The sequence below is a fragment of the Nuphar pumila genome, chromosome 3, assembly GCF_984573655.1.
Source record: "Nuphar pumila chromosome 3, dmNupPumi1.hap1.1, whole genome shotgun sequence".
Lineage (NCBI taxonomy): Eukaryota > Viridiplantae > Streptophyta > Magnoliopsida > Nymphaeales > Nymphaeaceae > Nuphar > Nuphar pumila.
In genome coordinates, this window is record NC_143251.1 from 3,160,170 (window position 1) to 3,185,325 (window position 25,156).

The 25,156-nt window shown below is 38.8% G+C and overlaps 2 protein-coding genes across 3 annotated transcripts; one reads left to right on the plus strand and one right to left on the minus strand.

Moving 5' to 3' along the window:
• Nucleotides 1–10,766: 10,766 nt before the first annotated feature.
• CTF7 (protein) lies at nucleotides 10,767–12,569 on the plus strand. The gene is made up of 6 exons (XM_089998497.1): nucleotides 10,767–10,951; nucleotides 11,109–11,394; nucleotides 11,497–11,592; nucleotides 11,694–11,768; nucleotides 12,039–12,409; nucleotides 12,506–12,569. The coding sequence occupies exons 1-6, from the start codon at nucleotides 10,767–10,769 to the stop codon at nucleotides 12,567–12,569; spliced, it is 1,077 nt and encodes a 358-aa protein (XP_089854623.1).
• Nucleotides 12,570–19,519: 6,950 nt separating this feature from the next.
• On the minus strand, nucleotides 19,520–22,434 carry LOC149841660 (transcription factor GTE2-like). 2 transcript variants are annotated; one of them, XM_089998624.1, is made up of 5 exons: nucleotides 20,590–22,434; nucleotides 20,443–20,482; nucleotides 20,212–20,355; nucleotides 19,930–20,110; nucleotides 19,520–19,796 (listed from the first exon to the last, which is right to left on the minus strand). In XM_089998624.1, exons 1-4 carry the CDS (start codon nucleotides 22,243–22,245, stop codon nucleotides 20,019–20,021), a joined length of 1,932 nt encoding a protein of 643 aa, XP_089854750.1. In that variant the 5' UTR covers nucleotides 22,246–22,434; the 3' UTR covers nucleotides 19,520–19,796; nucleotides 19,930–20,018. The 2 variants fall into 2 exon arrangements, with proteins under 2 accessions (XP_089854750.1, XP_089854749.1); XM_089998623.1 differs by having other exon boundaries at nucleotides 20,443–20,485.
• Between the last annotated feature and the right edge of the window lie 2,722 nt (nucleotides 22,435–25,156).

Below are 25,156 nucleotides of genomic sequence, written 5' to 3' on the forward strand. Positions count from 1 at the left end.
TGCTCAACAATGTAAAACCCTAGGGTCGATCTCTCACACACCAAGGAGCTTGCTGCTTTGGCCTTGGTGCAGGAGACGCACGTCCCGGTTTCAAACTCGGCAAGTCCAACTCAAATGTCTGAAGTTGATTCTCCCAACTAGGTGTGCAGAACCCTTGTGGGCCGGATTCGTTTTCTATTATCACCTGTTTTGACGGATTGTGGTTCATATATTGTCTAATAGGAGCTAAAAATTCTAGGATCTTGTCATCTTAAACGATCTAAAGACTTTGTCTGAAACATGAGTGGGCCTTGTCCTCACATTGGGGTTTCATATTAGAATGGTCAAGTTGACCATGTGAAAGAATGTCGATGGTAGCATCTCTCTCTCTCTCTCTCTCTCTACAGTGATCATGACCAGGGGTGTCAATGGGTTGGGTTTGACCCGGAGATAATCCGTACCAAGTCCTATAAGGTTAGGGTTTGGTGATATATTAGAACCCAAGTCAGACCTGAAGGGTTCATTAATACATGGAGCCACGTATGGCTTGTGAAATTTCATACCAAACCCACGTCTGACACGAGTTCTAACTAAGAACGGTAATTTTTCAATCTAAAAAAGAAAAAAAAGAAAAAAACAGGGTATGGTTTTGGGTCTGGTTCATGTAATCCTTATAGGATCTCGGTATGGTTTGTTTTATGGTAGGTAGTTTGAACAGAATAACCATCATCTCAAATCATGTATGGGTTTAGTTCTACCTGAATTTAAACCAAACCACCAGTTGACACCTATTATCATGATCGAATGTGGATACTGTAAAATGGTGGGTAAGATTAGTAATGTTGCCCACCAATAGGGATGGCAGTGGACCGGGGGACAACGGGGCTACGCCCCGCCTCGCCCCGTTTGGACCGAGGATGAAGGCCATGAAGCGGGGATGGAGGTGGGGATGAAGGTTAAAATATATCCTCGTGCCGGGACGGAGGCGGGGATGGACTTAAGTTTTTCCCCGCCCCAAACCGTCCCCATCCCAATCCCCGCATAGCCCCACCATGCTTCATCCCCAATTCTTTAAGGGATGACTATAGACTAATGGAATACCCCCCCCGGGGGGGTGGAGGTTGAAATTCATTCCCGTGCGGGGATGAAGGTTCAGATTTTGAAACGGAGCAGGGGTGGAGACCTTATCCCCGGCCCCGCCCTGGTCCACTTCCATCCCTACCCACCAACTACAATCACTAACCGCCATCATCATCATTGTTGTTGCCTCCCACAATGGCCTTTATTGCTGAAAGTTTGCAGAAATCTCTCTCTCTCTCTCTCTCTCTCTCTCTCTCTCTCTATATATATATATATATATATATATCCCTCGTAATTCATTATGGTTCCACTCATCATTGTTACAGTATGCGCTGCAGGAGGGGGGCAAACTGGCAGGAGTTCCAACCCAAATTATTGGGTAACTAAATATGGGTTGGATCTGGAGCAAACATGATGGGGTCTATTCGGTTTCAGGCTCAAACTCGATCGCCAAACATGATCAGGTCTGAGTCAGGATCAGCTCTAATCCAACTTGTTTTATACTTTTCACATAAAACCCAACAGATTTTACCCGTTTTCAGTGAATCTAATATCATAGAATCAATTGGGTCTGAAATTTTAGTGCGAAATCTGATATATTTCATATCCAAAACCAAACCCACCATTTTAAAAATGGATCAATTATTAGGTCAATTCTGATCAGATCAATATTCACCTATTTACAATCTTTTATTTTTTGGACAATCAGGAAAAAACACCTACCTCAATCTTAAGGTCATTAGTGTAAAAAAACAATGCTAGAATCGGTATAAATCAACCAATTCAGATCGAATCGACCCAATGATGATTCAAAAGGGGGCTAATTCATAACCAATTTAATTTATTTTTAGAATTTTGTTTAATAGGATTAACAATTGTTTTGTTTTTATTTATCTTTTATCATTTAATGACATGTGCCATCTTATGGTTAAAAGTTGTCAATTTACAAATGATTGGATCTATTTAGGTTTTTTTTTAAGAAACCCATTCACCTAGCTAACAGATTTTAACAACATTGGTGAAAACCATCCCCTGGTCCCATCAGGGTGCAAACTCAGCTTGGGCAAACCATTTGTAACTAGGGGTGACAGTAGAACGGGGGCAAACGGGTCCTGCCCCACCTTGCCCTGTTTGGACCGGGGATGGAGGCAGAGATGAAGGTTAAAATCAAAACCCGTGCAAAGATAGAGACGAGGATAGACTTATGCTTTCTTCTGCTCTGCCCCCTCGTTCAGTTTGAACTTAAAATCAAAACCCATGAAGGGATGGATGGTAAAATTTTGAGACAGGGCGAGGGTGAAAGACTTTGACATCAACCCCTAGTTCAAAGTCATCCCTGTTTGTGACACTAAAATAAAAAACTGTGATTTTTTTTTTTTGAGAAAAAAACTTTGAAAATTTTTAAACATCCAGGCATTTTGTAACAAGTCAAAGCTAACCCTGCATCATCTTTTTCTTCCCTAGTGGCCTATTTTTCAACCAAGTTGCCTAACATTGAGCGACTAAATGGGTCAAATTGATCCATCAAATCACTTTAAAAAAATTGTGAACGGTTGACTCACCGCCCATTGCTTCATCCCACGGTAACCCCCACCCCCGGTCTATATCTAATTTGAGGATGGCAATGATGCCAAATCACTTTCTTTAAAGTGATTTCACAGATCACCAGATTTTCTCTCACATTGGTGCTAATTGCCAAACGACCCAATTCGATCAGGTGCCATCACATGGCACAAAATTTATGGCTTAGCACCTAATCGCCCTCCATCACGTCTTGGGCCCACAACTGACAGGCCCTATCCTCAAGATGGAGGGTCATCAGGTGTGTAAATAACAAGGTTTTGTGCCAGCATCTGTCACCCGATCTTTTCACCTAAATGAAGCCTTGGTCAGCATGCCACTTCCTCTCTCTTGTTGAGTCCTCTTTGTAATTCAGAGTTCAGACAGCACTGTGCCATCGACTTGTTTTCATATTGTCAGTATAAAATTTGCAAATAAAAACTACATCAGTTTAGCTTTTTTTCTTGTGTTATTATGCCTACATGAAAACGCTATTTGAGGTCCCTTGTGTAGTGGAAACGGCATGTTGAGCATCAACTATATAGACATATATATTTTTATGTTTTTGTTTTTTTTTTATAAATGTTTTATTATTTGAATGATAATTCTTCAACTTAATCTTTTTTTGTGTTTGTATAATTGAATATGTTTGGATTTATCTAACTTAAAAAAAAAGTTAAATGTTTTATTAAATGCACCAAGGATGAGAACATGAATGAGGTGACAAAGGGTCACTGGGAAGAAAAGAGAAAAATGATAAACGCTGGTCGAACAGAAACTAGCCGAACTCAGGAGTTTCCTAAAACAAACAGCATGAGAGATGAGAGATGGTAATCTGGACCCTCGGCCATGCAAGGAGCTGGAAGGTCTCACAGAGCCATAGAAGATGCTTAACACTTTCTTCCTTCTTCAAACAAACTGCACATTGATTCTCCATTTGGATGCCAAACAGATATTGCGCCTTATCAAGAGTGTTGATGTGACCAACTAAAAGAATCCATCAAAAAATCTTGCGATGGGGAAAGATCCACAACTCCATAATGTATGATAAGGGAGCAGCTGAACGCCATCTTCAAAGCTTGCAAAGTACCAGATATAGTCGTCTTTGGTGAGTTTCCAGGTTAGTGGTTGCAGGCCCATGCCACCATCGATCCAATGGCAAAAAAAATCTAAAGCCTTCAACTAGCACTTTCAGCTGTGTAAGCTCGTCCATTTCGAATGTGATAAAGACCATAAAGCCGGCAAAACTTAAAGCTGTAAGGATGTTGCACTCTCTCTCTCTCTCTCAATGGCAACAATTTAGAGTCTAAGAATTGTGACTCTTGGGTTGAAGAGACTTCTGTATTGCACATGTACCAATCCAACATCTTTTGAGAATATAAGAATGGTCATAGGGACCAGTTTTATATGAGAAAAGTGCATTTAAGTGTATACATTCACAGTTTTTTGGAAAATAAGAAATCAGAAAAAGGCCAGAGGTTGTGAAAGAAATTATATGTCCGTTGTGATTCGATGTGTAACTGCTCACGTTCAACCCTGAGTTGGCTCTTCTGCATGTCTTAGATCTAACAAAAACATTTTATTTGGTTTTTAGAAAATCTAACCAGGGACCCTCATATTTTAAAAGCCACCACCACGGACGACACAGTAAAGATCAGGTTAGAAAAAATCCAAATACCCAAGCCAACTCGAACCTGCAGTCAGGTGACCTTTCAAGGTGAAAAGATCATGTGTAATATGATTGCACAAATATCTGTGTGCATTAAGCACCTGATCACCCTTCATCTTTGGGACAGGCCTGTCAGTTGTGGTGCCCAAGGCCTGATGGAGGGCAATAGGGTGCTTGATGCACAAATTTTGTGCCATGTGATTGCAGTGGAGGAGATCCTTTACCCATTTTCACCAATTATGGTCGAAGCCCATAGATTCTGTGGCTTGAAGTAGAAAGGTGCAGTTAACAGTATCAAAAGCCTTGCTGATGTCAAGCTTAAGGAGAAAGAAAGGTTGGCATGATTTTGACAAAGAATTGGTGATCTCGTTAGCAAATACCCAGAAGTCTTTTATTTTTCATCCATGATGAAAGCACATTGATAAGGGAAATAATCTTGTGCATACAGTGACTTAGGCGGTTTGAGAAATGCTTAGCCGATTTTTTTTTAAGACAAACTAGGGTTAGGCAAACCCCTAGCAGTTATACAACTGTACCATTGGGTTTTCAACTTGCAATATCCCAACACAGGGTGACGTCCACTAGCTGCTCCTACCACACGATGAGCACCTGTTGGTTCGCTGGAATCTTACATGCGCGGACCAATAGAAAAATTAGCCGATAATGTCCAATGTATGATGTTGAGTGGTCCTTTGGGATAAGAATGATGTCTGCCTTTTTGAAAACCTTTAGAATAGAGTTATTCTGAAGGAATTCAGAGACTAAGTGAAAGAAATCTTGTTTGCAAGAATAAAAAGAAAAAAACTTCAAAAAAAAATAATAGAAAAGCTGCATGGACCAGCTGTTTTCCCCGAGAGTTCAAGCAAAAGAGCCTCATTGGGTACAAGCTGGTTCAAGGACGGCTGATTAAAATGCACAGTAATGAGCAGGGATGGAGCTACATATATAATAGTCAGAGTGGGCAAGTGCGCACCCTGACCTGGAAATCTCCAACGAAGGGGTTTGGGTCAAGGTGGTGCTCTCTCTCTCTCTCTCTCTCTCTCTCTCTCTCTCTCTCTCTCTCTCTATCTATCTATCTATCTATCTATCTATCTATATATATATATATATATATATATATATATATATATAAGAAACCAAAATATGTAAACTATGAATCAAGATTTTCATAAGATTTTATGCAAATCTAACCTTGTATCTCTATTCAGCATGGTCCATTGGATAGAATCAACTATTGGGTCATAGTAATCGGATCAAGATATGTGATTTTGTATAGTTGAATACTTACTGGAAATTTGAGCCATTGATTTTCAAGCCTTAAAAGATTCTTATTATACATTGTAATTCGATGATCTGATAGCATCCATACAGTAAAATTTTAGAAAAAAGTAAAAAAATACATATGAAAATTTTGGTGCATATCAATTTGCATATTTTGTTGGTTTACATATTCAAGTTACTCATATATACACATATGTGACCACCCTAACTGGGATTCTTGGCTCCGCACCTGGTAATGCATGGGCCAAAACTAAATTTGGACTGAAAGAAATCTATTGATGCTGGCAAAACATCCTGATCATGGTGCTCAAAATCATTTATATGAATAAAAAGGATATTATTCTTTTTGCGCCTGTGGAAAGTAAAATGATGAAAAAACTTTCTATTTTGATTGCCAAGATACAACCATCTGATTCGAGAATATTGTTTCCATTTAATTTCTTCTTAACGTACCATAACTCAATGCACAAATAAAGTGTTTTAGCCTGGTTAGAAAGGTCCCCTAGGAGGTGTGCAACACCATAGTCTAGATGCGCCATAGAGGAGCGTAAGGATTACATGAACAACCTGAACCGTAAAATAATATTTTTAGTTTTTACATTAAAAATTTATGGATCTTAATCGAAACTTGTGTCTGGGATAAAATCTCACAAACCATGCCCAACTCCATAATCAAACCCCTGAATTTCAATTGGACCTCTTTGTTTATCAACAAACCTTGACCCTATAGGGTTTGGTATGGGTGGGGTCCGAGTCAAACCTGACCCATTGACACCCCCAATTCCAGGTCATTTATATATGAAATATAGGTATTGTTTTACGAAAAATGATCGTACCGTATGGCAAAAATGACACATTTCCTAAAATGCCTTAAAAATTTTCAAAATGTATGTTGTCCAAAATCGCAAATAATATTATTTTTATAACCTTTTTAGCCCTCACACCTATTATTTTTTGTGCAAAGTTTCTTCATATATGAATTACTTCTGTCTCCACAAAAAACTCCAAACTCGTAAATACCAAAGCTGTCACGTATTAAAAATTTACCAAATTCAGATAAAATAAGCATGAGTGAACTTTCTTTTAAACTGAAATTGACAAACATCACAAATACTTGAGTTACCTCGCATAAAAAATATAATGTCTCGTAAAAAAACTGTAATTTTTTTTTTACTCTAACCAACAAATATCGCAAATAATTGAGTTATCTCACATAAAAAATGTAATAACATTGCATAAAAAATATGTGAATTCTTTTTTTTTAACTTGCACCGACAAACCTCAAAAATACTTGAGTTAACTCGCATAAAAAATACAACAACGTCGCATAAAATATGTGTGAGCAAACTTTCTTTTAAACTCAAACTTTCAAACATCGCAAATACCTAAGTTACTTCGCATAAAAAATTCCTAAACTCGCATAAAAAATCTGCAAAAAAAAAAATTAACTCAATCTAAGAAAGTGCGCAAATACCTAAGTTACTTTATATAAAAAATAAAGTAATGTCGCATAAAAAATCTACGAATGTCTTTTAAAATTTAAAACATGCATTTTTTTTGTGTTTGAGATGTTAGTACAGGGTCTGGATCCGGGTTTTTTTTGCTTAGGGTTATTTTCGACCTTGTACCAACATCTCAAAAATTTTAGTTTTATTTTTAAATAAAATCTAGAGTTCTTCGTGGTCCCCAACCTATAGTCTCAAAAATTCTTTCCGCACAATTTTTGAGTTTTTCTTATCTTCGATGACTTTTTTGGTGATTCCGACGAGCATGCAACATTTTTTTTTTATTGACTTCTCTTATTAGAACAAAAGGTGAGTTCTTTGTGGCCCCCAACTTGTAGTATTTGTTAATGAATAATTTCAATGCCTAATGTATTGTATGTATATCTTGGACAATTCACAATGAGTACAAAGACAACAAAAGGGAAAGGAAGATGAGGCAGACATCAACCCTACAAAGCCTCATCCCCTCAGCCAACTATTGTTCTTGAGGTATAGAATGTGGAAGAGTCTGGCAGAGAGAAAAAAGAATTTGATTTTGATGAAGAAACTTGGATGTCAAGTGATGTAAGTGTGAAGTTTGCAAGTTTGTTTGTTTGTTCTTTTGTATGTTTATTCATTCGAATATAACATGTGTGTGCCAAATATGTAGCATTTAGCAAGATTTATCAAAATATTTCAAGAAAAACACGATCGCCTCATGAGAATGACAGAAAATTTGCCAAAGATGATTTACCTTACTCTTTATTTCTTTGTGAGTAAGCACACCTTTTTGTTTTTGTTGTATAACTACTAAAAAGAAACTTATATACGTTGATTGGTCATAACAATTGCTCACAACTCTTGGGCATGAAGAGAGGGCAATTATATGCTTGGACGATGATCATTGTCTTACATTTGGTTTGAACCTGACAAGGTATCCATTTATAACATTGTTGTGTAATTCTCAAACTTAAATTTTGGGAAACCAAGTTATTTTTTAATCTTAATTTATTTTGAAACTCTTATTTCATGTCAACTGGAACAACAATCACTGGTTTCTTTGGCAAATCGACCTAAAGGTGAAGAACTTTACATTGTATAATTCACTTTGCACCACAACGTGCGCAATTGATAACATTATCAATGTAGTAAGCTTCTCTTACCTAGTTAACTCAGGTATTTGCGATGATTATTTGCTCTAGTTTCATTTATTCACTTTTGACCACACTCCTCTTCTCCTCCTCTTTTGTCTCCTCTTCTTTCTTCTCCTCCTCCAACTTGGTTGTCCTTTTCTATGCTTTTATGTGACGTTATATTTTTTATGCGAAGTAACTCAAGTATTTGCGTAGTTTGTCGGTTTAAGTTTAAAACAAATTTTGCAGATTTATTATGTAAAGTAACTCAGGTATTTGCGATGTTTCGTGGTTCAAGTTAAGAAAAAAAATTACAAATTGTTTATACAAATTTAGTAAATTTTTTATGCAAAGTAACTCAAGTATTTGCGAATTTCAATGTTAGAGTTTAAAAGAAAATTCACTATTCTTTTATGCAAGTGCTTGCATTTTTTTTCCGAAGGTCCGAGTTTAAAAGAAAGTTTACATATTTTTTATGAAAATTTCATAAATTTTATTCACAAAGTAAATCACGTATTTGCACAGTTCATGTAGTCTTTTTAGGTTTGCAATTTTTATCTTTTAATAATTTATGTGAATAAAAAAATGACAGCGAATCCAATTTACAAATAGATCAAATTAATAGTAAATCAAATTTACAATGAATCAAAAAATGACACTGGATCAAAATTATAATGAATGAAAAAATGACAATAAATCAAAAAATTCACAATGTATCAAATTTATAATGAATCAAATTGATTTGATTCATTAACAAATGGACCTGCAGTCATTCATTCCATTAATTTGTCAATGAATTAAATTTACAATGAGTCAAATTGTTTTCATTAATTAACAAATGAGCATGCTTATACAATCATCCATTCTAACGACCCAGTGAGGTGACATTGCCTCATTTAAACTTGCATCAACAAGTTTAAGGGAAGTTAAACTTGCATTGACCCGTGACTTTTTTCATACACAATTCAATTTTCATAGTGCATTAATACAGATACTCGTCAAATTTTCAAAACAAGTTGCTTTGAAAAAGTTAAGCAAAAAGCACCAACACATTCTAAGCAAAAGCCTGGTTTGAGAATAGTTGTAATCAAACTGGTTGTTTAAATTTGTCATTTGCTTGTAATGTGTTACGGTTTTTTTTTTGTTAAGTTTTTTCTTTTGTTGCAAATCGTCTACACAGTTCAAACCAACTCGCGCTGCAAAATTGGGGAGTATCCACTCTAACACATTGTGAAAATAAGATTGTGTATAATAAGAGTCAAAGGACAAGACAAGTTTAATTTTCTCTCAATGCAATCCAATCATTTTGATTTTTTGTCTTTTGCTAACAACGAGAGCCTCCTTTTAAGCCAAAGGAGGTTTCATAAAAGCTTCATAAATTACAAATTATTTTTTAAATAAAACTGCAAAGTCTCATGATGATTAATTTTGGTTAGGGCATTGATGAGTGGAGGTAGAATGGTCGACCTTATCTATTTGAGCATGTCCACATAGGGCATTGAAGATTCGTGTAAAAATACTTAATGTATATTTGTTTGATGAACTTTCTTTCAAACTCGAACATCCAAACATCGTAAATACCTGAGTTATTTTGCATAAAAATTTCTTAAATTCACATAAAAATCTATGATTTTTTTTTAAACACGAACCAACAAACTGCGTAAATACTTAAGTTACTCCACATAAAAATATTATAAATTTGTATAAAAAAACTATATTTTTTTTAAACTCGAACCTCAAAAGTTCTCAAGTACTTGAGTTACTTCTTATAAAAAAGTTTCAGGAATGCTCATAAAAAATATGTCAATTTTTTTTCAAACTCGAACCGATAAACAAACGCAAATACCTGAATCACTTTGCATAAAAAATATAATAACTTTGCATAAAAAAACTGTAATTTTTTTTTTAACTTGAACTTCAAAACATCGGGTATAGAAAAAATTCACACTGAAAATGATAATTACGAAGGCTAAAAAGGTTATAAAATTAACAATATTTATGATTTTAGACAATAAACAGATTTAAAAAATGTTAAGACATTTGAAGAAACATGTCATTTTTGTGGTATAGTATGATCGTTTTTTAATGTTTTATATTTTTTTATCTATATGAGCTGAGCTGATCCGAACCCCGTATTCCGGTTTGACTTGTTCAAGCTAAACGAGCTCAGGTCACCAGCTACACGAACCAATCACAAACGGGTTCGTGAGAAGCTGAATCGGGCCGGGTTAACGAGCTGCTCGATTCGTTTACAAGACATTGCAAAACATGATAAAAACGCTTTTATTAGTATGTATAACAAATTTCTATACTATTTTAACATGTGTCAATATTTCCCGAGATTTTATCAACAAACAAAGTTTTAATTTATCGCAAGCTTTTAACTCACCTAGATTTTCGCGAGAACCAATTTGGTGACATTGTTTTTTTTTTTTAAATACGAATTTTCGAAATGACGATGGCGGGAAGAAACGGAGTCGGCTCTTCTATGAGCGGGAACGGAAAAGCACCAAAGGAAAACGAACAAAATCGATTGATGCCACTCCGGCGAGGAAAAGATCGGAATGCGCCGGAACTACGATGACCCAATCGAAGATCATCTCCTTCTTCAAACCTTCTTATGCGAACAGCTGTTCTTCGGCGAGGCTGCCGTTTTCCGGCGACACCCAACTCTCCATTTTGTGGTCACCACCATCACCATTGTTAGATGAGGACAAGTTTCTGGTCACCTACACCAGGCGGAATCCGAAGATAACAAACGATCTGTGCGTCTCTTGAGCCAATCGATTTAAACTCCTCCTTTTCGTTCTCACCAAGTTTCAGTGATAAATCCCTCGTGAATGAAGAATTTGATTCCTTTATTGGGGTTTCCCGATTCCCCCCTTTTGATTCGTTTTGTTTTTCTTATCTTGGTTCCTACAGAGAACAGAACGACTCGGTAAATGGGGCTTCGGAAAAACTGTCGATGATTGAAGAGGGGGGTATTTCTGTAGAAGTTACAGAGTCTCCTTGTTGGAAGACGGAGGCATTGGGTAGGATTTCTAACAAGAAAAGAAATTATGCTCAATACCATCTGGAGTTGGGGCAATCTGATTTCTTCTTGTGTACTTGTTCTGTTTGCGGGTTGCGGTATTCGCGAGGGGACGAAGAGGATGAGAAGCTTCACAAGTCATTCCATAAGAACTACTACTATGGTGTCCAATTCAAGGTACAATCCCTTTTCAATTCTGCAAATCACATGATCTTATTCAAGAGATTCACTAAAGAAGATGATGTCCAAATTTTTTTATTCTTTTTACCTCTTCCAAAGGGTTGGCGAAACGAGCACGTCGTTTTCTCTCTTCCGAATGATGGGGAACGCATTGTTTTGGTATCGGACGGTGACCCTCCTGCTCACAGAGATAAGGTTTTCAGTATCCCCAAGATGTGTTTCTTTTTAGTTATGGATAGGATTTTTAGGTTATCTTGCTGACACCTACCTTGGCATTTTTTTTTATAACTTAACAGGTTCTTGAGGTAGTTAGGATAGTGGAAAGAGATCTTGATCTGAATGATGGTTGGCTTCTACATAGACTTTGCAAGGTGATTCCCACTTGGTTGTGTTTGTAATTCAGTAAAAAGATAGAACACCAACTTTCCTCTCTGGTCACATTGCTTCTGTTATTTTGTATATATATGAAGCAAAAGTATCTGAGATATTGGTACTGTATGCCAAATCTTGACCGATAAATGTTCACAAACATGAATGTTTTAGCATTCTGGTTTTCAATTTTATAGGGTCATAGTACTGTATTTGTAGTCAGAATTATGGCATACTCACAAATTAACAGAGGGATTTCATGTTTTGTATAGGCATACCTGTTCATTTCTAGCAATAGGGTTGTTGGTCTCCTTGTGGCTGAGCCTATAAAATCTGCATACAGAGTTGTCCATAGCTCTGAAACTGCCGAGTCTTCCCAAATTGACAAAGAGCCAGATGCAAGAAGTGCAAAATTACCAAAATCAAGTTCGATCTTAAGATTTGGGTCTATTCATTTTGAAAGGGAGGTGAACAGAAAACCTTCTTCGTGTGTGAAGAAGAGCAATACTATGATTGAAGGCAATGCCGGTGTAATTGTTTGTGAAAATCAAGCAGTACCTGCCCTTTGTGGAATAAGGGCTATTTGGGTGGTGCCTTCCAAACGAAGACAGCATGTTGCGACACATTTATTGGATGCCTTAAGGTATGCTATCTCTTTTCTGATACATGGTTGATGAGTTGGTTTCATTCTTTGAATGTGTCCTGATTCTTTACACCATTTTTTATGGTTTTTTGTCAGACATCCTAATGGTTTTGTTTTCCTTATTCTTTCAGGAAGAGTTTCTGTATGGGCTGCGTTTTAAAGCCCTCCCAATGTGCTTTCACCCAAACCACCTCTGTTGGCAGATTATTAGCATGCAGTTACACTGACACCGAATCTTTTTTGGTATACAAGGCTCGAAATTAAAATGCTAACCGGTGTCTTCCAGATCCCACCCCTGTTTTTCCTTTTATTGTGAAGTTGGATCTCAAAATTGTAGAAACTATGGCACAATGCTAATAGAAATGTTGCTTATATATATTCTTGTCTCTTTTTTTGTAGTTTTTTCTCCATGAGCAATGTGTCTTTGCTTGAAACATATGACATATTGGTTCTTTCGAGAAACATTTGTAATGAAAAACCTAAATTCCAAGTCTTGCTTGACAAATTGCTACTTGTGCCACCTAAAGACAAGTACCGATTGGTTTGGAGTTAAGTTTGTACCTGAAAAACGAATTATTTGATCTAGCCAAGTTGTGTCAAAATCCTTATATTCTAGATCCTTTCCCCTTCTAATACAAGGCATGATCATGTTCAAAATTCTAAATAACATGTTAAGGTTATTAAAAATTACTGGTAAACCTGTTCAGAAATCTTAATCTCAAAATTGATATAGACCTCAGTTCTTCAATCCTATCACAAACCACATTTCTTTACATATTTGGTGGAAGAATAGGTGGCTCATGTTAAATCTTGGTGTACAGGAATGAACCTGATAAAGCATTTCTTCCTAGATTTGGAATTACAAAAGTTAGTCATTTAAAAATCAGAAAAAATGAAAAAGTTACTACCAAACTGTCACGAGACATGATGGATGACAAAGAGATTCAATCCTTCTTTGGCTGCTTATAATCATAGTGACAAATATCGCGAGATTTATGAAAATCTCATGATAATATCACAAGGAATTGCCTGAGTTTAAAACGGCAATTTCTTGCGAGATTTTCAAAATATCATGAGATTTATGAAAAAAAAACATAAATACCGCGATTTAAACATGATATTTATGTTTTAAATGGCTATTTATCACGAAAAAATCATGTATTTTTTATTTTTAAATAATTTGTATTAATATTTTCTTATAATAAATACATTTTATATTTTTTAATTTATTTTTTAATTGCCGAGATTTGACCGAAAAAATGCGAGATTTATGAAATTTTTTCAATTTCTCGCTAGTTTTTGAAAAATGAGAAATTGCCGATAAAAATGTTTGTCACTATGCTTATAATATGTAGGCATCATGGAAAACAAAATTCTTGATTTTTTTTCAATAGGTGAATTCTTGATGTATTGGAATACCAGGTCTGATTAAGTATCCAGTGAATCATCAAGATTAAACTTAACCAGAAAAAGTGCAGATTATGTCATTGACATTCTGCGTATGTTTGTTTTAGCTTCAACATTGTTACAGTTAGCAACTATAATCTTGTTGAACCCTTCTTTGCGGTTATAGGAGTCCCAATCTTGCTGTAGTAACATGTAGCCCGTCAACCAGTTCTGATTATCTTCCTAGTGTTGTCCATCTTACCAGATTTATGTTGATGTAACTGTTAAGGCATGTATGTGAAATACTGGTATAACAATGCTACGTACATCACAAGAAAAAAAATCATAGGTTACAATTGATCCCAAGTTTTGAAAATTCAACAGCTATAGCTCCTTTTCTGCAAAGAAAAATTTTGGTAGTAAACTGAGGGTTTGTCCTAAGCAAATAGCAAGATTCTATGTTTTTTCACAATTTGAGAAGAACAAACTTGGTTAGAGAAGCTCTACCCATTTTTATCAGAGTTTGATGATAACAAGATAAACATGTATGCCAGCTGTCTCAGAATAATATCACCAGCTGCACAGTTTATTTGTTTGCTTGTTCTTATGATCACAAATCTCGCAGATGGTGTTCAGGTTTGCAAAATACAGATGTTAGCACCATCACTCTAGGAAATGAATTGTGGGTTTCTGTGGTAATGACTAAATGAAAAGGCCGGCTGCCCTGTTATAGTGTGCGAGTTGTGGTGGTGCAAAGGCAGGTCAGCATCATTGGCTCATGCAAACATTGGATTGATGGAAGTGCTGATCTGAGAGAGGCCCTGAAAAAGAACAGAAAAGAAAGCTTCTGGTGGATGAAATAGGACCTCTTTGCCAGACACTGAGGGCTAGATGAATTGCTTCATGATTCTTGAGAACAAGCATAATATGAGTTGCTGTGGACATTTCCAGTTAAAGTTCTACATGTTCATCTAATGGCCACACAATGAACTAGATTGGCTGTTTTGAAGAGTAGGCTGGTAGCTTTATTTGGAAGTTGGACAATTCAGAGATTGCAATTTATGTTAAACTGCATATATGACAGTGTGGCTGAAGGAAAGAAAATCTTGCTCTAGAAATACCAAGATTTTTTTTTTTTTGCAGATTGATTCACTTCATCAACTGGGGATAAGGCAGCTTGATAGGCTGGGGATTGAATTATTTTTCAGCTGGATAAAGATTTAAAGGAAGGCGGACTTCCATTTGAAATTATCTGAATTGATCCCAAGGAACCTCAAGGCCTCCAGTTTGAGACAATTGGTTTGATTTGCATAAATTCCACCAAAGGAACCAGTTTTTAAGAACTGAGCCATGTAGGGACAAAGCTATTTTCCGCTTTGAACTGATCTTTGTTGTCTTGGACAAATTGGTCGGTTCAAAATATAATTTTTAATGTTATCCCTCTTTCAAGGTAGACTTCACTAGTGGGATCAGACGCATCTCTCTTGTCCTGTCAATCCTTGTCAACTGGAATCTTGGTCTGGTGGGCTAGTGCACTTTCTCATTGTCCTTTCACCATTGCCTAGGAAATCTCCTAACTAGATTATGACGTGTTTTACTTCAAATGAGTTTTGCAATGGTAGAACAGTGTTTGGTTGATTAAGCTTTGTGGTGGGGACATAGATTTGTCCACAAACATGGAGTTATAATTAGAATTGTGTGATGGCAGTGTGTGGTAGCTAAGCAATTTGCCCGGAATGGAAGTGGTTTGCTTACGAACATGAATCAATAAATGAAATGGAATAAGCATTTCCCATTGCTGCAATCTCCTTTTGAAGTCATTATTAGACATGTCTAATGATGGATGGGAATGGCATCAAGCTGATTTTCTAGCACTTATATCTGACAAATTCCAAACACCAATAGTCTGTTGAAAGAGACAATAAAATATTATGAACCAACAGCTAGAGAACTGAAAATCTCCTTTGGATGAAGTTCAAGAGAAGACGCAGAAATCCTCTTAAAAGCTGTCTTTTCTAGTGCTATATTATGCCCCGCATCTATCCCTTGCATTAATGAGAGCAAGGGGTAAGTCCTTGCTCAGCCTAAGCTGAGCGACTCCCAGGGTGTAAGGGGTGCACCATGGATTTACACCATCGGGAAAGTGACCATAAGTATGACAGGCTGAGCCAGTACAATTAGGTTTATCATCTCGAGGGAGGTTTCCCCGTCATTCATTCCCCTGCATCTTGGTTTCTATACATTTTCTATAGGATTCTAGAAATATGGTAGGTACAAACTGCATACTAAACTGGGCAATTTTACCACTGTCACAAATTTAACCCCAGGGATGTGTTGGGGGATGGTCTATTTGCTAGGAACTGACACTTGGATCATGTTTTATCAAGGAATAAATGTGAGTTTTTTGTAAACTGTATTTATAAAAATTTGAACTGTTTATTTTTAAGCCTAAAAAAACCAGCTCATGTATTACAATCAGTTGCTCAAAGAGTCATTTCCTACAAAATCAATCATGCTAAACACCTGTACAATCAAATTTTAAAAAGAAAAAACAAAAGAAGTCTTGAAAATGAAGGTGGTTCCATTGCTTGGCTTCCAGTAAACTCTTCGCCAGAAAGTTCTTTATGGATCCTGCTTCCATTAGACACTAATAAATATGGTTGCATCCCATTTGTACTTTTGGTTGCATGTGCTTAAATTATGTGAACAAACCATTAAAAGAAAAATTGATAGCATGGAAGAATATTTCATTTTTCCTCGGTGTACAGCGCGCCAGGTGAATATGGTGATGAAAGATCATACGGCCTGAATCCTCGGCAATCTCTCAGGTAAGGCTGAGAGCTTTGTTGGAAAAGCATCAAATCCTCAATGCAGATATTTTATGGTCTTTTTTTTGTGTTCAAATATAGCCAAACACTAATATCAACTCTAAACTACATAATGTTCACGTAAATTACAGCCAAGGATCATATATATATATATAGGTGCCACATGTAAAAAAAAAAATCAAAAAATGGGGCTAAAAACCGTAGAAGACAATTTTTTTGTGTGCGATTAGCGGTGCAAAAAGTGTCCATTTGAGTCAGTGTTTGATGATACAACCATCTAACCAAAGAAAAGTCTCAAATTTACAACCGATGATAATCAACAGCGCTTCTTCTCTAATTATCGAGTTTTTCATCAATCGGACTTTACATATTGGATTTTTATCATTCATTTAGTGAGCAACATATTTTGGATTATGAATTTTTTGATGTTTAAATGTATCTTTTAAAGCCCTAAAGTTCAATGGCCCACAATACTTTGTATTATAAAATTTTAAATGCATTGTGAGCCACCCTTCATGTTTAGAAAAGCATGCCTATATGTCGTAAAGTCTGCATGTAAAGCATTTCTTACTAAATAAATTATAAAGAATAAATATATTGAACGATCCTCCTCTCTATCTATATATATATTGGCACTAGAATATGAGAATTGCCATAGGAACCAGCTATTGAATCATCCAATTATAATGCATAAAAAAGACAGCTTAAAATTTTGATAATAACTCGGGCATCAAAAAGTCTGCATGGTACGATTTGTGAAAAAACATGCTGAAAATGCCCAGTTTGGGTGATAGTTCTCATAATATTGTGGCCATACAGTTGATTTTGAATTCAGAGGTTAACCGTATTTTTAGATGAGGCACTTGAGTCCGGCTCAAGGCCATAGCCAACTTTACGATTGATGAGTGCCTTTTCAACATTCTTGTTCTAAAACAGATCTTGATATCTCCTTTCCTTGCAAGTGCAAGAGTTGGGTAATCGGACTTCTCCAAATTAAAGAAAGTTGAGATCATCTTCCGTGTTGGATACTGGATAAGTTTTCAAGTGCAATCAAGATGAACAAAGGAATATCAGAAGTGCTATAGGTTCAGCATGCTAAATAATTGATGGATTATCGCCGAGTCCCAATGCCATCTTTCGGTTTGTAAACTACACCTTACGTCTGACAACAAACTCTTTGGTTTTCACAAGGCAGGCTTATCACGTTTCCACAAAGCATCAAATCATGCGTGACCATTTCGGTGCCTCGGTTCTGTCCATTTCTCAGAAGAAACATACGAGCTTCAAAGAACAAAAAGAGAGGGCCTTGTCGAAGTCTATATCATCATCAACCACAAGATAATATGCGTCATTTTCTTCGAAACAAACAAAAGACCATATCCCCAAGAGATTACCCGAAGTCCACACCCTTGATCATCACCCGATGACATGCCAATTTCCCTAGCTACCCACCCACCCTGATTGAACGAGGTCTTATTCTATCTCAGCCTGACATAAAATTAATAGATAGAGGCCTTGAGTAATATTTAGAGCCCAAACCAAAGGAGGCTAGGAGGAAGGCCAATTGAGCTAACAGGTGGCCAGGGCCCAGTCTATTATTTAGCAGCTGGGGACCTCAACAGGCTTTTTCTGACACTACTCTTTCCCCCACATGGCACCCTTAGCTTTTTACCATCATCGGTATACACGAAAAAGGCAGATATTATTTAATAGCACCAAGATTGCCATGATGTCCTGACATGATTCATCCATTGGCGCACCAACTCCAATTAAACAAAGTTTGCAAGAAAGGGAAGGCATCGGGGAGCCCTCACATGAGCAAAAATACCCCCCAATGCTTATCAAAATTTCTACTTTGAGGCAGCATACGAACAGTGTCCATAAAAAGGAGGTCCGGAGTAGAAGCCACACACGCACTATGGCACCAGATGACAACACAACAACCAGAACAGATGATTAATTTTGGTACAAAATATTCATTAAAATTAAATATATTTCATATTAATATGTGGTTTTAGATAGGAAAGAGGTCAACAAGTTAAGGTCCTTTGTGTTTTCAGATAAACACAAGATCATGTTTTCGTTAAATCCATAGGATAAAGCATGCAGATTTATTAGCACCTATATATATAAGAGAGGGAAAAATACACAACGCAAAGAAGTCAGCGGAGAGTTTTTCATCAATTGGAATTTACCTATTGGATTTTTATCATTCATTTGATGAGCGACATGTTTTGGGTTATGAATTTTTAATGTTTAGCTGAGTTTTTGAAAGCCCTAAAAGTCAACATCCCACAATACTTTGTATTGTAAAATTTTAAATACATTGTGAGCCATCGATTTTTTCAGTTTCAAAAAACATGCCTCTGTATTGTAAAGTCTTCATGTAAAGCATATTTCTTGCTAAATAAATTATAAAAAACAAATATATGAAATCCAATCAATCAGATGCTCAAGCATTGAAAAAGAGAGCCATCCTATCACAGTTGGTTGTAGATTGTGAACTTTCCTTTGGTTGAAAATTCTCCCTTCCCTGTATATATAACATCGAACACACAGTGTGCTATCATCGGTGAGCGTTGTATGTGCGCTTTTGGCACAGTGGTGCTAAATGTCAAAAACACAGTTTTTTAAGGGGCGGACCAGAGAAGCAAACTAATATTGCTTTTAAGTTACCGGAATTTCATTCGTTAGTCAAAGGTCTAGTGAAGGGTGTGTGAAGATGCCAGAGACATCCAATAAAATACACATGCACAAACCATTCAACAAAAAGTTGTCAAAGTACCAGGACAAAAAAAAAAGTCAGCAAGGCCTATCTTCATTATTTGATCATAATGAATCAGAGACCAACAGAAGGAGTCATCACATGTCCGAAAGGAAAATAGCCAACAATAACTTGGACTAAAAAATTTTCTTTGATGAAATTGTGCCGCCGACTCTAAAGATGATATGGTATAAAAAAACATCCCAAGATGTGGAAAACAAAAAACAAGAGAAGGCAAAAAAGGGAAAACCAGTCACCTTGGTGCCTTCTCCTTCACAATACACAACCAGAAAGCCACCAATTCTGCACTTCCTACGCTACCCTAGGAGTAATTAATCTATTCCTTTCAGCATTTTTACATATGGTACAAAGCGCCGACCGATAGATTACCCACAATTTCCAACTCAAACTGCAAGAAAAAAGAAGAGTAACAAACAAAATTTCAGGCTAGAACCTAAAATGGGAAACCTGTCCCCGCTCTCCCTACTTTAGTTGTCCAATGTGCAAGAGAAAAGAAATATTTGAAGCGAGGAATTGTTTACCAGTCCTGCCTCTGCCCCACACCCATATAGGCCTTCACTGAGAGTTACATGATCAATGGAACACACCCCCGTCTTTGTCCAGCTCCCTCTCAGCCTCTTGGCGAGGATTTCGGACCAGTGAAAGGAGATCGAGCATCATCCGCTTCAGAATCGCTGCCTGATGAGCTTCCTGAATCTGAATCTGTTCACACCACCCATAAACCAAACAAAAAACTTTGAGCGCCTTCAAACGCATAAAAACAGAGGAAACGGTTCGATGGACGGAATTCCCAAATTATGTACCGCTTGACGATGATGAGTCGCTACTCGAAGTACTAGAGCTGCTCGATCCACTGGCGTACCCTACATCCTTATCGATCTCAACAGGGGGGAAATTGGTTGATGGCATATCATCGCATATGTCGACATCCTCCTCTCCTTGTTCACCTGTAAAGGCAGACATGAAAAGAAAGAGATAAATACCCAAACCAGAGGCTTCAGTAACAGTATTCACCCATTAACAGCACGACCTACCCTTCTTCTTAGCTGCCGCTGCTTCGGGCGCATCAATAACCTGCTATCAATAGCAGAAACGAAGAAGCCCCAATTAAGTCAGCCCATCATAATTCTATAATTAAACGAGCACAAGTAAAGAAGGCAATGTGCTAGCAAATTTCATACCTTCTCTGGTGGTTGAGCATTCTGATCAACAGCCTGAGACCGCTGGCCCTGCGGCTGCTGCTCCATGAGGGCCAGCCTCTTCATCTTACTGAGTGCCTTCTTGCAATTGTACACAAAACGATCAAGCTCCCACAGTGTTTCGGTATCTAAGACGTCTATGTCGACCTCGATTTCGTCATCATGCTGGGCAACGTTTAGATTCCTCCGCCTGATGATCTGAACCACTTGGTCCATCTTCTCCTGCGGGATATTCTGCAAATTCGTGCTCAATTTCTGCTTCTCCTCAAAACTCATCTCCCTCTTATTTGGATCTTTTGCCTTTGGCTTCGGCTGCTTACTGGAATGTGGCCTCCCACCTACTGACACTTGCCCACCCTTCGGCTTTACAGCAGGCCCTGTCAACGGCGGTAGGCTCTTTGATGGAGTGGCCGCCACTACCTCTGCAGGGCTAAAAACTGGTGGCGCCACACGATTCTGCAGCACCTGAATGTCAGCGGACCACGATCCAGTACTGGGTGCGGACATCAACCGCTTCACAGGCACCAACGAGTCTTCATGGTAAGGGTTCCGGATCTCTTCCTCTGCAAGTTGCCGCTCCTCTTCATATTTCTTGTATGCAGTACCCCACATTTGTTCGAAGTAATTCAGGAGATGCTCCGCCATCGTGTTCACATCATGGCCCTTAGGGTTGTACAGTAGGGCGTTGTTGAAGGTCAGACACACGTCAGATGCAAATTCCATTGGCGTTGCATACTGGTTCTCGCCGAGTTTCATCTTGATTGTGCCAAGGTCCATAGGGCGCTTGATTATGGTGTTGTAGTCGTGAAGACCCATCCCTACAACATCCACCGGAACATTGAAAACCCAACCGTGCCTGTGTTTCATCAATTTGGAAAGGATCTGCCCACAACGCTTCATCATCTGCCCAAGAAGCCTATCAGGCATCAGATCCGAAGTGAACACCCTCTTTGATGCGGCATTGGGTGTTGTTGGCAGAGACCGCTTGCTTCCGGAGGTTTTCTTTCCCTCCGCATGTGGGGTCTTTGACTTCCCTGTGACGAAGTCCGACGAGCGGTATAACTGGTTCGCCTTGGGCGTCCTCTTCTCCTTCACCCCGCCATCCACCTGCTGATCAAGAACCGAAAGATTCAGAGGTGGAGGCCGTGCATGCGCCACAGGAGTCTTCGCAGGAACAATCTCCCTGTGAGCACCGGAAAACTGCAACGCAGCGGTGTAGTCAGATCTGGATGGACGCTCGCGAGAATCAATCTTGTTGAGCATGCTCTTGACCTGCGCGAGCTCCTCAATCAGCCTGTCCCGGAGTTCCTTCAGCCGGCGCCGGGAGAACGAGGCAAGGTCGAACGAAACGTAAGAGGCACGAGAGAACGGCTCACCTCCACCGCCAGAGGGCGGAACATCCCTGAGATGGATACCGACGGCGTTCTGGTTGAGAGAGGAGGAGTCGTTGGAGGCGGCTCGACCCAGATCGGAGAAAGGGCCGTCTAGGGCACCGGAACCCTCGCCCCTGGCTGGGGCGACCGCAAAGGGAACGACACCACGGGCGTCGAACGAGGGCTTGTTAGGGTTCTTTCTCATATAAACCTTGTGGTCTCCCCAGTGAGGCTCATTACGGCTCACGAGAAGGGCGGACGCCATGAAAACCCCAAACAGATCAGGTTAGAACGCTCCCGGCGAGATCCCGGACGGAGATCACAGGGAATGAACGGGATTGCATGGAGAGATCCGCGGGAGACCGGCTGGCTTCCGGCGAGTTCGGCCGTCGGAGAGCGCTCGTAGGGAATGAGAGAGAGAGGGTTTGGCCTCCGCCTTTGGAATGGGATAGATGGGAGCCCCGTTCCCCTCCACCGCCTTCTTAAAGGCAGCAGATCTGCCCGGATAGCCCTCAGATCGGCCGTCAGCCGTCGATGGAGAAACTCCTCGTAGCCATCGGACGGCTCGTACGATTTGCTTGCTGCCCAGGGAACTGACCGACCTATCTGGCAAGGACGGCGGAGATCTCTTCGCATGGACACGTGTCGCAAGATGTGCGCGCATTAATTCGGGGAGGTTTCCCTGCTTTCTTTTCGCGCCATGGGAGGGATTGTGGGGCCCATGAAGGGCTGACGTGTTCTCTCGAGTACTATTGGTCCAGCTGGCACATCTCCACCACAGGAAAAAAAAATATCTTCCTTTCTTACTTCCCAATTGCGATAGATATTTGCCGAGCCAGCTGGTCCCGCGCCCCGGATCAAGTGGGTGCGAGCCAACCCCGACCCACCGAACCGCTTTGGGCCTCTGGGTAGGCTCGGTGCTGCTAGATGGATCGCATCTGAGGGTGATATGATCCGGGCTAAGGCTGCTGAATCCATACTGGTTTGAGTGAATTGACATAACACTCGTCCATGCTTGAGCTCAGGAGGACCTAATCGACAGGCTGCACCAAGCCTATTGACCGCATCTGGGCATTGACTAAAATGGTTCAGTGTATTTAAAACAATGAGTCCGATATACCTGAATTTGGATTTGGTCAGCCCTAATCAGATCCAATTGGACCCAACATTGGTCTCGTTACATAATATAAATGCATTGGTTTGGGTTGGATCAGTGTAACCTACTCTTTAGACTCTTTGCTGAAGCCTCAAGTTTTCTTTTATTGGTCGGTGACTTGGTTCGGTTCATTGTTACTAAAGTAATGGGTGAAAATTAATGTGTCCAAGTGTGAACCAAGAAGCAAGTGTTTAGAAAACGTTTTAATGTGTGAGTCATGCAGGTTCAAATACAAAGAGCGTCATCCCTTGTGCAAGCCTAAGCATGGCGACTCCTTGCAGGCAAAGGGTAAGCTCATAGAGTTTTATGCTGTTAGGATAGTGATCGTGTAAGTACGGCAGGCAGAGCTAGCACAGCTAGGTTTATGATCCAGAGGGCGGTCTTTGTGTAAATATCAAAATAATAATAAATATATTTTAGATATTCAATGTAGTGTAAAATAAATATCCAATGTGTTTGCTTTGTAACCAATAGGTTTAGAGATGAATTCCTATTGCTTCTAGCATTTTTTTTTTTGGATAAATGAATCAGCTTGAGTTTGGCACAATAAGCCTACAGCTCAAATTTTATTGCTTTAAGCTGTGAAACAAATTATTAATTTTTTTTTTACCCGCAAACTAAGCTTGTTCAAGTTGAGTTTGAACTCGGCTCAACTAGCCACAAAAATGATTTTATTTGGCTTGTTTATTAGCCCTAGTATAAAGTGACATAAATAAGTAGATAAAATCTGTGATTTTACATAAATTATTTTTTTAAGCTTTTTAATACTATATTTTACAATAAACCATAATTTCTAAAAAAACTAAAATTTTCTAACGTGAGAAACAATGTTTCCATTCTCTAGAAGTGAGCATCTCACAAAGTTTACAAAGCAGGAAAAAAGTGTCTGGTTTCACTCTTAAGCAAGCTTCCAGAGAAGCAAGTTTGTAAGTGTTTAAAAGCTTTTGGTAACTATGGTTTGGTCCTGGGAGCAAGGGGTAAGCCCACGGAGTTTTATGCAGCGAGGACAGCGATCGTAAGCTAGCGCGGCTAGGTTTCAGATCCTGGTGCCGGTTTCTCTATGTACATATAAAAAACCCTATGATTTGGCTGCCTAAACATAGAGTGGATCTAGCCAGTCTTTCATGGCTTTGCAACAGTCCCATTTGTGATTATTACCCAATACATATCAGCTCAAGTGTGGCTACAACTTTCAAAGAATTTAAAATCAGAGTTCCATGAAACTCAGACCCAGGCTCGATTCGAGCCAGCCCACTACACAAGACATGACACTTGTTTCGCTTCACACTCATATAGCTAGTGGGTCCAACTACACAGAACAGGTGTCGCCTTTGCGTCGGCATTTTAGATAAAACATGTTGCTTGATCCGCTTCCTAAGTAATTTAACCATGTCTTAACTGCACAAGCCTCACCTGCATCACCTATACTCCAACAATGGAGGTTTGTGTATAGTCTTTCAGGTCTCAGGAGGTTATCAAATGGCCAAACATAGTTTAACAGAACTAGTTAACTGTTATTGATGTGGGTGGGTTGTTTTTTGGCCACCTACAAGTATGCATAATGGTTAACCATTGAATGCATTTAACTTATCCCAATCAACAATAAGGTAAATCATGACTGCGGTTCAGCGCCGCTAGGTCTCTGTGCCTGGGGTGGTTTCTTCGAGTAAAAAAAAAAAAAATCATGACCACGGTCAAGCGTACATTACATCAAGTAAAGCAAATTCAAAGACCAATACCAAAATATCACTAAAGCTCAAAATCAAGACCAGATTGACTAAACACCTAGCCCTTTAAAAGCCAATTCCATGAAGAGTGGACATTTTCATGACAAAGAAGTGCCTCAAACTCATCAAGAAAAAGGCTGAAAATTTTCCTCTTATTTTTTTGGATAGTCCAAGGAACACCACCCCCTCCCTTTTCCCATCATCGATCAGCTGGCCTCCTGTTGGTAAAACCCTTAGTCCCCCTACCCATCGGGTAGTACACTCAGAGACACCACCTGTTGATTTCGAACTTG